The 15,553-nt window shown below is 37.3% G+C and overlaps 1 protein-coding gene across 1 annotated transcript in view; it reads right to left on the reverse strand.

The window, feature by feature from the left end:
- Positions 1 to 3,656, reverse strand: part of LOC107019637 — an 8,611-nt gene extending 4,955 nt beyond the window's left edge. The window contains exon 1 of the mRNA XM_015220055.1: positions 3,154 to 3,656. Within this exon, the coding sequence (XP_015075541.1) occupies positions 3,154 to 3,656 (503 nt within the window). The remainder of the gene's footprint in view (positions 1 to 3,153) is intronic.
- Positions 3,657 to 15,553: the final 11,897 nt, after the last annotated feature.

Genomic DNA, 15,553 nt, shown 5'->3' on the forward strand with positions numbered 1-15,553 from the left:
TATATATATATATATATATATCTTAATTTTATAAAATTAATTATTTCAAATTGCTTAAACTCGAGAATCTCGCTAGTTAATTACTATCGAAAAGGGTCAAAATTTGGGTGTCAACAACTGTCCCTCATTTTACTTGGATTGATGCAGGAAATTCGAGAAAATGAAATTGACCAATCCAACTTCGACCGACCGCAAATTCATCTTTTCAATAGTATTTGGTACAGACTTTAGGAATTATGGTCGAACCCCGAAAATGGGTTTCCTATATATCTCAGCTATATGAGAATTCAAGCCACTTGTAGTTCGATACGCTTGATCTAACACAGGATTTTGAAAGAAATCAAAAGTCACATTGATACTGGATTATGAAGGTATTATGATGCTCGAGATTAAGATTTAATGGTGAATGTTGAAATACAGATGAGTTTTCAAAACTGAGCCCGCCTATGTATCCTTTAACTTTAGGAATCAGGCTGTTTGTAGTTCGACTAGATCGGCTGAAAAGGAAATCTGTTATGCTAGATAACCTTTGCTTCGGGACGAGTGACAAATTTAGTCGAGAATGAAAAGGAGGCTTGTAACCTCTTAGCCTGAATGGGGAGCTCTTCACATCCATAGGTAAGAACTTACATGGACATAATTTCCAAAGCTCTTGCTACATTGTCACTCAGATTGGAAACTTGTCTTGGTAGACCTAAATTCCCGATGCAAAATGGAAACTGACAAAAAAACAAAGAAAAACCCACATGCCTTCTGATAGGGGTGTGGTTCGATGGTGGTGGAAGTCGCTCTCTTCTCGTGTCCTAAGAGTTTGATAACCTCGTTGGACTATGTTCCAGTTCGCTACTAAGAAAAGTTCCACGTTGTGCTGCATCCTTATTTATGTCGCCCGCACCTGTCGTTTTTTGGATAATTCAGCCTTTCGGATGCTCTCGACAAAGACTGAGATAAAAACTCGTCAGCTTGAAACTTCAATTCAAATGGGATATAGTGTCTTTTACCGCGTTGACACTTGATTGTTCTCCTCGACGTTTAACGTCAACTTTCTCGGTTTGATGTAAAGCAAATAAATCTTATGTCTTATGTTTGCAATATAACCTTCAATTTACTCTTCATTTGATGTCGAAATAAGTAAATGTTGATGCAGTGTTGAAATTTCTCTTCGTTGTTTTTGATGATTCTCTTGGCATCATTCTTTCCAAATAAAGATGCAGGTGACGTAGATGGGTAAATATTTCCCTTGAGATGCACGATTCCTTCTCTGGAAGTGTATGATTTCTTTCGGGGCATGAATATCTTCCGCGATGCGTGATTTCTTGCGCGGTATGAAACCTTCCCGCGATGCATAAGTTCTGCGGGGTATTAATATCTCCTCCCAATGCATAAATTCTGCGAGGTATGAATATCTTCTCGCGATGCATAACTTTCTGCGAGGCATGAAACCTTCTCGCGATGTACCTTTCTGAGAGGCATGAAATCTTCTCGTGGTGCGTGAATATTGACTCGCGATGCATGAATATTGACTCGCGATGCATGGTCTTCCATGATTCATGAATATTGACTTGCGATGCATGGTCTTCCGTGATGCATGAATATTGACTCGTAATGCATGGTCTTCCGCGATGCATGAATATTGACTCGCGATGCATGGTCTTCCGCGATGCATAAGTATTGACTTGCGATGCATGATCTTCCGCGATGCATGAATAATTACTTGCGATGCATGAATATTGACTCGCGATGCATGGATATTAAGTCTTGATGTCATCCTTGTTACCAAATGAAGATAGTGCTTAAATCGACCAACATAGTGGTCTTCTGGATGCTTTTTGGATAATCATATTGTCTATTTTGAAAATAATGATAAAATGATTTTCCATATAGTGTATTGTCTTAATCGATAATAAAATAAATGACCCCTTCGGGTAGTGTATTGCCTTGATCGACAATAAAATAAATTACCCCTCCGGGCAGTGTATTGTCTTGATCGACAATAAAATAAATGACCCCTCCGGGTAGTGTATAATATTGTATCTGACATTATGATGCAGATGACGTCTTTTACAAAAACCGTGAACTCTTTCTTGAGATTTCCGCTTGATTCACCTACGAATCTAGCTGGACGTTTTCTTATAGACTTCATGTTGTTGGAATTGACTGAAATAAACAAATCATATTCAAGTCTCCATCATAAGCGATATAATATGATTCCTGCATCTAGGAAAACTGTTGATTTTTGGAGAGTTTTCTCCTCCTTGGGCTTCTCACTGTTACTTGATCGGAAGAATTTTGCTGGTATCAAAGTAAATCTATAGACCTGCATCCACAGAAAAATCATTAGGTTTAAAACGGACTGATATGTGTCGATTTCTTCAGTTGTCTGCTACTTGTCCTGCAATCTCCGGTTGATTTTCCGATCTCCCGACTCTTGATAGATAAGACAAAATATTTTATGTCAAAACAAATGAAATATAAAAGGAAAATCTTTAGGAAAATAAATTTTTGAGAAGTAATATTTTAAAAAGGGTCACTGCCAAGTGTCATGTCACGTTTAGTTTAGCGCACTTCTTTGAGCCTGATGCTTAGATATATATCTGATTATTCGATGGGGAGTATTCCAAGTCACTCTAGACTGTCCATGAACCCATGTTAAAATTTTTAGGCCATCCTCAAAATTTCTGTCCCAGTTACAAGTTATGTCTTATTGTCAACTGTCTGTAAGTATATTTTGAAATTTTTGAAAATTTTCTCGAAAATTCTGTCCCAGTCGCAATCTCGAAATATCTTCAATCTTGGCTTGTCGAGGAAACCTCTTCTTCTCGATAATTTTTGAGTCCCTCTCAAAAATTCTGTTCTAGTTTCTATTGTAAACAGGAATAGAAATCTTACGGGAGATATGACCGAACCCTTGTGGCGCCTACGTATCCCATTGAGGTAGGAATCAGGTCAAACGTAGTTCCTTCTTAAAGATTAACAAAATAAGAAATTTACAACGAAAATCGATCGACGCCAACATAGGCCGCCTACGTATCTCATTTTTGAGAGTTCTGGTCAGACGTAGTTCATTACAAAGAGGGATAAAATTTAAACAAAACAAATATAAGCAAATGAAACGATTGCAAGTAAATAAAGAAATGCAAATCGAAGCTTCACATGTCGTATGTCTTGACAGCATCTGATTTTATGGGTTTCGACCATGCGGTTCCGTCCATCTCCGAGAGGACCAAAGCACCTCCAGATAATACTTTGCGAACCATGTATTGCCAATTTGGCGTGAATTTTCCCTTGTATTCATCTTGATGAGGAAAAATACGCTTAAGGACCAATTGACCAACTTCAAAAATTCTGGCTCTTACTCTCTTGTGAAAAGCACGAATCATTCTCTGTCGATACAACCGACCATGACAAACGGCAACCATTCTCTTATCGTCAATCAAACTGAACTGATCAATTCTTTTGCTAACCCATTCAGCATTACTCAACTCAGCTTCTTGGGTAATTCTCAAAGACGGTATCTCAACTTCGGCGGGTATGACGGCTTCTGTTTCGTATACTAGTAAATACGGAGTAGCTCCAATTGACGTTCTGACAGTCGTTCGATGACCCAACAAAACATATGGTAACATCTCGTGCCAACCTCGGTGATTGTCAATCATTTTCCTCAGGATCTTTTGATATTTTTATTGGCGGCTTCTACAGCTCCATTCATTTGAGGATGATAAGCAGTTGAATTCCGATGAGTGACCTTAAATTGTTCACATATGTCTCTCATCAAATGACAGTTGAGATTTGAACTATTATCAGTAATGATGGATTCTGGTACTCCAAACCTGCATATCATATTGTTGCGAACGAAATGGGCTACAACCTTCTTGGTTACCGACTTGTATGAAGCTACTTCTACCCACTTGGTTAAATAGTCAATGGCAACAAAAATAAATTTGTGTCCGTTAGAAGCGGCTGGATCTATTGGACCAATGACATCCATACACCAAGCTACAAATGGCCTAGGTGAACTCATAGCATTAAGTTCGTCAGGTGTCACTCTGATCAAATCACCGTGCACTTGACATTTATGAAATTTTTGCACAAACTTGCAACAATCATTCTCCATAGTCATCTAGAAATAATCGTCTCAAAGGATCTTTCTTGCCAAAGTGAGCCCATTCATATGCGCGCCACAAACTCTAGCATGTATTTGTTCAATAAGTTTTGCAGCTTCAACAGCATCGATACATCTGAGAAGACCCAAATCTGGAGTCCTCCTATAAAGGACTTCTCCTCTTAGAAAGAAATTAAGAGGCATACGGCGTATCGACTTCTTTTGGTTGGATATGGCGTCTTCAAGATAACTCCCAAACTCCAAATACTTCTTTATATCAAAATACCATGGCAAACCGTCTAGTTCTGCCTCAACATGTGAACAATGTATCGGATGTTCTTTCAACTCTATATCCAGAGGATAGATATAATCAGTATCTGGATGTTTAATCATAAAAGCGATGGTGGCAAGGGCATCAGCCAACACATTCTGTATTCTGGGAGTATGTCTGAACTCAATCTTACAGAACCTTTTGCACAACTTCTGTACATACTGTACGTAAGGTATAATATTCGGGTTCTTCACAAACCTTTCTCCTTGAACTTGATGAATCAAAAGATCTGAGTCTCCAATAACCAACAACTCATAGACATTCATGTTGATGTCCATTTTCAAACCAAGAACACAAGATTCATACTCAGCCATGTTGCTTGTGCAATTAAATCGGAGCTGAGCTGCCATGGGGTAGTGCTGACCAGATTCTAACACTAGGAACGCTATGATGCCTTTCCCTTGATGATTTGCCGCTCCTTCAAAGAATAATATCCAACCGGGATATGCTTCAGAAATATCTTCACCCACAAACGACGCTTCTTCATCGTGAAAATAAGTCTTGAGCAGTTCATACTCTTAATCAACAGGATTTTCTACAAGATGATCAGCCAAGGCTTGTTCTTTTATTTCCTTCTTAGTCACATACACAATATCAAACTCATTCAACAGCATTTGCCACTTAGCTAATTTTTCTGTTGGCATCGCCTTCTGGAAGATATACTTCAGCGAGTCCATTCTGGAAATAAGATATGTCATGTATGAAGACAGATAATGTCTTAATTTCTGGGCAAGCCAAGTCAAAGCACAACACGTTCTCTCCAACAGAGTATAACGAGACTCATATGGAGTAAACTTCTTGCTTATATAATAAATGGCTCGCTCCTTCTTCCCTGTTTTGTCATGCTGCCTAAGCACGCATCCAAATGCTCTATCTGAGACGGATAAATATAACAACAGAGGGCTCCCTTCTTGCAGAGGAACCAATGCCGGTGGATTTAACAAATAGCTCTTGATAGCGTCGAAAGCAATCTAACACTCTTCCGTCCACTTTTTCGGAGCGTCTTTCTTCAGCATCTTGAAGATAGGCTCACACACCACGGTTGATTGAGCTATGAATCGACTGATGTAGTTCAACCTCCATAAGAAACTCATCACCTCTTTTCTCGTCCTCGGCGGAGGTAACTCTTGTATTACTCTAATCTTGGAAGGATCGAGCTCAATACCCCTTTTGCTGACTACAAAAAACCCAACAACTTTCCAACTGGAACACCAAAAGCACATTTAGCGGGATTCAACTTTAAGTTATACCGACGCAGATGATCAAAGAAATTCTTCAAATGTGTCAAGTGGTCCGAACTCTCGCGGAACTTGATTATGACTTCATCCACATACACCTCAATCTCCTTATGAATCATGTCATGAATATGGTCGTCATATCCCTCATATAGGTAGTGCCAGCATTCTTGAGGCGAAATGGCATCACTCTGTAATGATATAAACCCCAATGTGTAATAAAAGTTGTCTTTTCTGCATTTTCCTCGTCTATCAGAATCTGATGACAACCTGCATAACAATCCACAAATGACTGCATTTTATGCTTAGCACAGTTATCAATCAAAATATGAATATTCGGCAATGGAAAATTATCCTTTGGGCTAGTTTGTTGAGATCCATGTAGTCGACACAAATTCAGTTCTTTCCATCCTTTTTGGTGATTGGAACAACGTTAGCCAACCAGGTCGGGTATTGAGTCACTTCTACCATCTGAGACTGAATCTGCTTGGTGATCTCTTCTTTGATCCTTAAACTAAATTCAGGTTTGAACTTCTGAGCCTTCTGTTTCACCGGACTGAACCCTGGATTAATCGGCAATTTGTTAGACACAACAGTGGTACTCAGCCCAAGCAGAGTCGTCATTTCTGTTTTATTTGGAAAAGGAAATATATTCGCCTTTAATATTTTTGACTTTTAGAGTCGCCACTTAATTTTAGAAGAAAAGTCAAGAAAACTGACGTTTCCAAAAGACTTAAAAAGATAAAAATCATTTGAAAAAATTTACGTGGGTTTGGGGATTCACATTGTATTTTAGGAGGGTATTTAAGGCACCTAAAATACCCGCCAAGTGCGGTTTTCCAGCAACTAACTATTTGGCTAAAATCTCAACTTTTAATTTTCAAAATAACATCTACTGAAACTGTTTGAAAAATAAATTCATAGGCTTTTTATCTAAGTGAACGTCTAATTGAAAAATTTAACCGTTAAACGTGTTTGAACTTGGTCAAATTTTAAGTTGTTAAATTATTATTACAGCGCTCTACGGGGATTCGGAGTTTTTAACCTTTTAAACTACCGTCAAATAAAGCGAGTAAATAATTAAAGCATGTAACATAAGAGAGAGTAAGAGAGATTTTGGTCCAACTCCGGGTCTGTTCACCTTGACCTGAACTTCGGATCCACCTGTTTTGGGTTTTCGATTCATTTACCTCTATTAAAGGCCCACTTCACTTGAACCTGTCCTAAATTCTAATGATACAATAAATAAAATAATTAAATGGGCTTAGGCCCAATGACAACAAAATACAAAAATTTTAAAAAATACAATTTAGAGTCCTAACGACCCAATATATTCAACCATTCGACTGACTCCATATTCTTAAATTTTGAGGGTCTATTTGTCGAATTTTGGCTAATTGGCTTGGTGAATGCGGATTTGAGCCTTTACGGCTACCGGACGCAAGAGATAGTGAAGATTCCAAGTGAAATTGGTGAAACGTCACATGCAAAATGACATATAAAATTATTAACTGCAGCAAATAAGATCATAAAACTACACTAAAGCAAATAAGAACCCAAACGATGAAAAAGCAAATGGACACTAAATTCTCATTCTGTTGTTATTTAAATATACCTATGCATTTTATTTAGTATCAATATGTATGTAGATATATATATACATAGATTAGCTACTAATACTATAAAGAAAACAGCAAGCCACATAGAATATGATACTATTCTGCCTCTCAAAGTGTCAAAGATACCATCGCAATAACAACTTCCCAGGATGCAAGATATTTAAACATTATAGATTCAAAGAAATTTTCTTTAAAAAGGCAACTTAAGATAATTTCAAAAAAAGTTGTAACGATTCTTACAATACCATAATCTAAAATAGCTCGGATGATAGAGGATGGCTAATGAGACGATAGTATGTTAAAAAGAACTAAGATATAAAAAGTAAAATAGAAATCTCACAAACAGTATGCATAGCCAAAATTTGACTTTAACATAACGAAGTATTATCCATAAATAATCTTTCCTCCCTAGCCGATAATGAACTCAAAAATGGCGAAAGAAAGAAGAAGAACATGTTACTCTCTAAAGTATTTAAACAAAAGAAAAAAAAATTATAGGCCCTTTAAGATGAAGTACATACATCCATAGAGGAAACGACACCAAACACAGCAAGATAAAATAGAAGGGGAAAATTCCGTGTTTCCATGGCTAAGAGTGAGGGATAAAACCAAGAACATGACGAACGTACAAGACAACGACGACATTCGAGCTTCATGTCTAACCACAACTTCATGAGACATTCCAAAATTAAAGAGAGTCAACGATACATTAAAAAACTACAAACACTGAAGCAAGTTGGTCCAAATGACCAAACGTTTAAAGTCACAACTAAATGAATAGTGGAGACACCACTTGCTTTAAATCATGCTTAACACACTCAGACAAGTAACGGGAGCTACGAATGGGGACAAAAGACGAGGGATGAAAAACAGACAAAAACAAGTAGGCACGTATGCAAGCTAGCTAAGACTAATAGGAAAAACGTTCCATATCTTCAACTGTGACGAAAGAAAAAGGCCACTGTGAAGAGATACATGGAAAACTCAATAAGAGAAAAACTAAGAAATTTTAAGGAATGCGAGTATTACCTCCTTTGGTGCAGCGAAGTGAGACAATGACGAGCTTGGATATGACTTCCACCACCGCAAACACCGACTACGGGCAGCAACCAAGAAAAATGGGAAAAAATCCAAAAGATTCCCTCTTCGGAAGTGAACTTCGAGTGTGTGTTTGTTAGTTCTTAAAAGCTTTGTATTTTACTTTTGCAACTAAAAAAAGGTTCTGTCCTCCAAGTTGCTCTTTTCTCTCTTATGGTTTTCTACTTAGATAAATAAACGACTTGAGAAAAATTTTCCACTCTAAAATACGACTTTAAACACTTTTCTCCGACTAAAAATCTTTTTCTAGAAATTTCCAGCTCAAAAAGACTCCCTAAAAATTTTCTCCTAAGAAACCTCTCCAAAATATCCAACATCCAAAAAAGATGAAGAAGGGGGGGGGGTTTATAGGGGAAAACTAGGGTTTCTTTTTTGAAGGGAGGGCGGGAGAATTTTCTTGGAAAGCTTGGGGAAAAATTGAGATTGTTTTCCCCTATTTGAATTTGAAATCCCTAAAAGATAAGATTGAAGTTTTCAATAGTACGAAAATTGTACAACTTCTCGGTGGAAAAAAGATGAGAGCCGTCGAATTTCACCTCAATGACAAACGTTGGCGAAGATTACCAACGTGCCATGCGAAGGGCGAATCCTTCTCTGCTGAAAATGTACGAAGAAATGAACGTTGGGAAGAAAATAAAATCGTACAAAGCACGCGTCCTTTGTCGTCGCTTTTCCGTAAACTTTTCGTGTATTTTGACGGAGAAAAAAATGCTTGTAGCCGTAACGCGTTCCAGTGAACTCGACATCTAAGGAGTTGGGTTGTACGCGCTGGGATTCTCGTAGGCTATTGGGCGTCTCTGCGTCAAGGAAGAGGAAGCGCATGTGGGGTTCATTAGCTTGTTGCTGCTATTTTGGAATGAAGGAAACATTTGTGTGGGAATTAACGATGATATGTTAGGAAGAGGATAAGGTCGGGTTGGGCAGGTATGTGCGAAAAGAAGGCTGCCAAAATAGGTTGAAATGAATTTGAAATTAATGGACTGGGGGGGGGGGCTGGGATAAAATTAGAAAATAAAAAGGTTGGGAAATGGGGGAAAGATTTTGGGTCCAAAAGGGTATGGGTCAGCTGATTAACAAAAAAGGACTGGGAATTTGAGTCGGAGTTAATGAGGGGATGGGCTGGACGACTAAAATTGGGCCTGGGAAGGCAGATGGACTACTAGAAAATCCAATGTAGGCCCAAAGTTGGTCTAAAAAAACCCATCAAATCAAATTAAAAGAGTAATTAGCCAAAATAAAATGAATTAATATAATTAATACCAAGCTTCTTAAGGTTAATAAAAGTAAGATAATTAATTCTAACGAAAAACTAGCTATTTAGAATATAATCTAGAAAATAATTAAAAAAAAAATTGTATAGAACAAAATGTTACTGTCAATATTTTCGATTTTGAAAATTAATAAAATTCAAATAATTATACTAATATTTACGTGAGACATATACATTATAAAATGTCAAGATCTTATTTAAAATAATTTGCAAGCTAAAATTTATTTATTATTATCTTGCTATTATTATTATTATTATTATTATTATTATATATCTTAATTTTTTTAAAATTAATTATTTCAAATTGCTTAAACTCGATAAGCTCGCTAGTTAATTACTATCGAGGAGGGTCAAAATTTGGGTGTCAACAACTAGTTTGTGTCAACATATATTGCGGCCACACCCCTAAAACTATCTCCCGTACTTGTCTCCTTTATTTTTGCTATTTTACTAATTGTGACAAAACCCCTTTCTTGATATTCGACATTTTGGTGTCACGAATTAAACTTATGTTTTTAATACTCAAAAATGTCTTAAGCTATCACTATTTAGAACCTAACTTTAAGTAGCTACAACTTTCACTACAACTCCCTTGGAACACAACCCCAACCCTTGGTTGGGTTACTTTACTAGCTACGATTTATAGCCACTCAAACTGTAGCGTAGTGTCGTTGATCACCCAGAAAGAGTTGAATCCTCGCCAGTGGAGATGGCTTGAGTTCCTCAAGGATTATGATATGAGTGTGCATTACCATCTAGGTAAGGCCAATGTAGTAGCAGATGCTCTTAGTGGACTAATTTTTAGGTAGTGTAGCACATGTTGAGGAACAAAGAAAAAATAAAGACCCGAGAGCACCTCCAAGTGGTTACCGGCGTATTCAACCTCTAAAAGGTCTTATACAAGCCCTTCGCATTCGTCATAGCATGTATCATGGAATAAAAATGCGGAAAATTTAAAACTTTTGCTTTTAACTTCAACTTCACTTCATATATGAAAAATAGATTCTAACTTTTTCACATCATACCATCTAGACAATATAAGTGTAGAAATTGAGATTTAGCCCTTACATCAATAATAAGTCTAGAAATAGGAAAGTACAACAAATGTCTTTCAATATAACAAAAGAACTAAAAAGATAGAACATAGGGTCTTGTCCTCGGACTTGAGTACTCAACAACTTGGAGAAGCAAATCCACGTGTCTTGAGAAATAGACTTGAAATCTACTCAAAGGCCCAAACCTACAATATTTGGGAAAAAGGGAAGAAAGTATGGGTTAGTACATCACATGTACTAAGTATGGCTTCTATGCATAAAATCACCAATGCATGTATAAAAGGACGTTTTATTCGAAACATGCTTTTTACCATGTAAATCCAATATGCACATAACGTAAGCATCATAGGCCAACCAACATGTAGACAATCCAAGCAATAACGGTGTAATGCAAAGAATAGAATCCCATAACCCTATCCAAAGCTAAGTATCGCATTAGGCGACCCACTTCATACATACATTCATAATATCATATAATAAATTACCATATACTTAAGGACCATACATAGTTCATAGTCAACATATTCATAAGAGAACACTACTGCAACCATCTCTTAGGATCCCACAAGTCCAATGTGTAAGAGAAGTCTCATACCCTCTCTTACACTGTGTAGAACCCATTGAGAAAGCCCTAGTACGAGGTCATACATTTCATTTATTCATTTACTTTTACATTAGAAAAAAAGGTTTCAATAACCAAAATTAAACCAAGTGAGCAACATGGAATCCCGTGTTCTATTCCTACACCGAAAGGGAGGGTTAGCACTTGCCTAAGGTGTAAGCTTTCGTACATAGATATCTAGGTAAATCCATTAAGCTAGAGTTCGATGTGGGCACATAGTTAAGGGTCAAAGATATTATTACTAGAAACCCTGACTTGCTAAACCTGGGGGTTTCCATCTCATGAGACAACACCTATATTGGGAATACGGACTTGCTAAATGTGAGGGAACCCATGTGGGGATCCGAACTGAATAAACATGAGACCTCCAACTGATTTACATGCAATTTCGGTGCTAAGCATTTATTCCCTTTAGTAATCATCTTTAGTCATCACATAAGTTCACATTAGCCTTTACTAGGATCTTATGTAAACATCTTATCATAATAGCTCATGGAGGTTCATAAGTGCGAACAATACTTTCACTTTAGAAACATTAGCAAGTGAGTAAGCCTTTCACTTTAACATTACATTATAATCATATAAAAATCATACCATATAATACATACATACTTCATAGCTAATTCAAGTATATAGAGTTGAGTATAAGGGGACCTTGTCATCAACACCACAATAAAACATTAGATATAGCATCATTACTATCTCAACAATTCATTTTTTGTACTTAAGTTCAAGGAAGAACCAAAATTCATACCTTCTTTCCCTTCATGGGAATTCATTCTTCAACCACCCAACAATGTATAACCAACACATAATATAAGGTAATTCATGAATAAATAACATGACTAACATCAATATAAACAATTGATATATTTATGAATTTGGGGAAGAACATGGGTTTAAGGGAATTCCAAGTGAACAACAACAATTACTCATCATTATAGACCTAAACAAACTTAATCTATCATAATTCATCATAATTGATTCATAATTTCATTTTTAAAAAAAGCCATGTGTAGAGAGAACACCTAGATTTTGGAAAATTTTGAAAACATCTTTGGAGGGACCTCTTGGGAAAGGAATTGCAAGAGTCAAAGAAACCATACCTTAATGAAGATTTAGACATGAAATTGAGTTGAATCCTTTGAGAATTAATCCTCTTCTTGGTTCTCTAAAGTTCATCAATGGAGGTTTAAGAGAGAGAGAAGCTAGAAAGAAGGATGAGCTTCAATTATTTTTTGAATTCTAAATGAGTGTTTTGTGTTTTTGATTGGGGAATGGGTACAAAATGAATAAAAATTATGCATATCAACCCTCCAAAAATACCCAAAACATACCTACACTAGTTGGACGTCAAAACAAAAGTCCAACTTGACTTTGAATTAAATCCCAAACTTGTCAAGAATTGGAGGTGGGTCCACGACTCGCAGCAAGGTCCAAATAAATTTTTCAAAAAAAGATTTTTGAGGTATAGAACCTCGTTTTAGCTCCTCGACGCGGAGCTAAAATTTTCAAGATATGCAGCCAGGCGCGCGACGCCCGACCAATGCTGAATTCCGTCCGTCAGACTATCTTCTTCGTTTCTCATCTCTAAACCCACATAACTTCCCCGACTCTTCTCCCAAACACTTAGGACTGTAATTACCCCTTTTTAGATTATATTTCATTGGGTTAGGCTCTAGTTTAGGTCATAAAATTTATAGGGCACTACAATAGCCCCCCTTAGGAACATTCGTCCCCGAATGACACCTTTACCTTTTATAGGGGAAAAATACTCAAGAGTAGCATCCCAATAATAAGCAGTATGAAAAATGAGTCACAGCTCATAGGAGGAATTCTCAACTCGTTTCAACACATAATTCTAGCATTATAACATATGAACTTAATCCACAACTCATCATATACAAAAGCTCCTCATTTCATATCATACAAGGAAGAACTACCTTCTCCATTTCAACATGAGCTCAATGTGATCATCAAAGAGTTAACATGCTAATTTCTTCTCAAAAAAACATCAAGCATGCTTAATTCAACTCTCATGAGAACCGTATAACACAATACATATAAGTTCAAGTCAACCATGAGGAATATAATTAATGTAAACTCAATATAAGCATGAAATTCTACAATAATATGCACATATTAGAAAACCATGATGTCTTCAACATTATAGAAAACTCTCATTTAAGAGAAACTACTAACCTCAACTTTGTCTAGTTGTAAGAGAGAAACGATGAGGATAGCTTGACTTCATGTCGACCTCGGCATCCCATGTTGCACCCTCAACTAGATGGTTTCTCCATAGGACTTTTACACAGGCAACCTCTTTATTCCTGAATTTCTTAACTTGATGATCTAAGATATTAACAGGAACCTCTTCATAAGAAAGGTTCTCATTCACCCCTAAAACCTTATAGAGGGAAAATAGAAATCGTGTAACCTATATGTTTCTTGATCATAAAAACATGGAACACAGGGTGAACCGGGACAATTTATTTGGAAATTTCAACTCATAAACAACTCTCCCGACTCGCTTCAAGATTTCATAAAGGCCCACATATCGGGGACTAAGTTTCCCCTTCTTACGAATCCTCATCACCCCTTTCATGTGTGAAATATTCAAGTAGACCCAATCACCTATTTCAAAACTCAAGGTCCTTCTTTCTATTGTCGGCATATGACTTTTGTCGACTGTAGGATGTTTTTAACCTATCTCTTATTATTCAAAATTTCTCCGTGGCCTCATAAAATATTCGGGACCAAGAAAAGAAAATTCTCCCATTTCAAACCACCTAACTAGAGACCGACACCTCCTACCATAAATTTTTTCAAATAGTGCCATAGAATTACACGAATGGTAGCTATTGTTGTAGGAAAATTCTATCAAAGGTAGGTGGTCATCCCAATTACCTTTGAAGTCAATAATACACGCTCTCAACATGTCTTCTAGGGTTTGGATGGTGCGCTCCGCTTGACCATCCGTTTGAGGGTGAAAATTGGTACTAAGTTTCACTTGACTACAAGCCCACTTTGGAAAGACCTCCAAAAGTGGGAAGTAAATTGGGAATCTCTATCCGAAATAATCAACAATATGCAACTTTACGATCTCCGTAATGTAAAATCTAGCATAATCTTTCATTGAATAAAAAACTTGATAAGAAGGAAATGGGCTGATTTAGTCAACCTAACCACAACAACCCAAATGGAGTCATGTTGCCTATGGGTACGAGGCAAACCTACCACGAAGTCCATGCTGACATCTTCCCATTTCCAAGTAGGGATATCAATATCTTCAGTTAGACCTCCTAGTCTTTGATGCTTGGCCTTGACTTGTTGGAAATTTGAGCATATAGCCAAAAAGTTTGCTATATCCCCTTTAATTTCGTTCCACCAATAAATCTTGCACAAGTCACGATAAATTTTGGTGGCCCCCTGATGTATGGAATATCAGGACCCATGGCCATCTTCTAAGATTGTTTCCCTTAGTCCATACACATCCGGTACACATAACCTTCCTGGTGCCTAATCACCCCATCTTCTCCTTGAGAGAATGTTTCCATCAATGGAGGATCAAGATGTCGCTTAGATTTCACCTCAACCACTAAAGATGACTCAAAGTTATGTCAGACCATGAAACCACCCTTTGGAGATTCTCCGGTAACAACATCTGGAGAGCTCTCGCGATCACCTCGGGATTGGAGACATAGAAGATATTCTTCTTAGGAGCATCGAAATTTGGAGCACTTGCTTGTGATTGAGCAGTTTCCCTTCCTTGAGCCTTCAACTTAGGGAAGTCCCTCTTCATGCGGCCACTGTTACCACAACTATAGCAATTATTCGTGCCAACTAGGCACTTGCTTTCATGTTTTTTACCACACTTTGCACAAATAGGCTTTTCATCATAAGAACCACCACTTTTTCCCTCTTGAGGCTTGGGGGTAGACATTATACTTTTATTGACCCTTGGAGTATGAGGAGGATCTGGTTTGGAGAACCTCTTCTTGAACCTCAGCTTATCTTGAACCTCAAACCTAGACTTGGAAGAATTTCCATCTTCGGCCCTTGTCCTCTTTAACTCCTTACCAACTTTCTTAAGCTTTTTCTCCTCAATTTGTTCGGCATGAACCATGAGACGAGAGATGTCCACGCTAGAAATTAACATAGTTGGCCTACATTCATTAACCACAAGATCGGATCCCTATAATAAATTTGTTCGTCTTA

This window comes from Solanum pennellii, chromosome 5, assembly GCF_001406875.1.
Source record: "Solanum pennellii chromosome 5, SPENNV200".
Classification (NCBI taxonomy): domain Eukaryota; kingdom Viridiplantae; phylum Streptophyta; class Magnoliopsida; order Solanales; family Solanaceae; genus Solanum; species Solanum pennellii.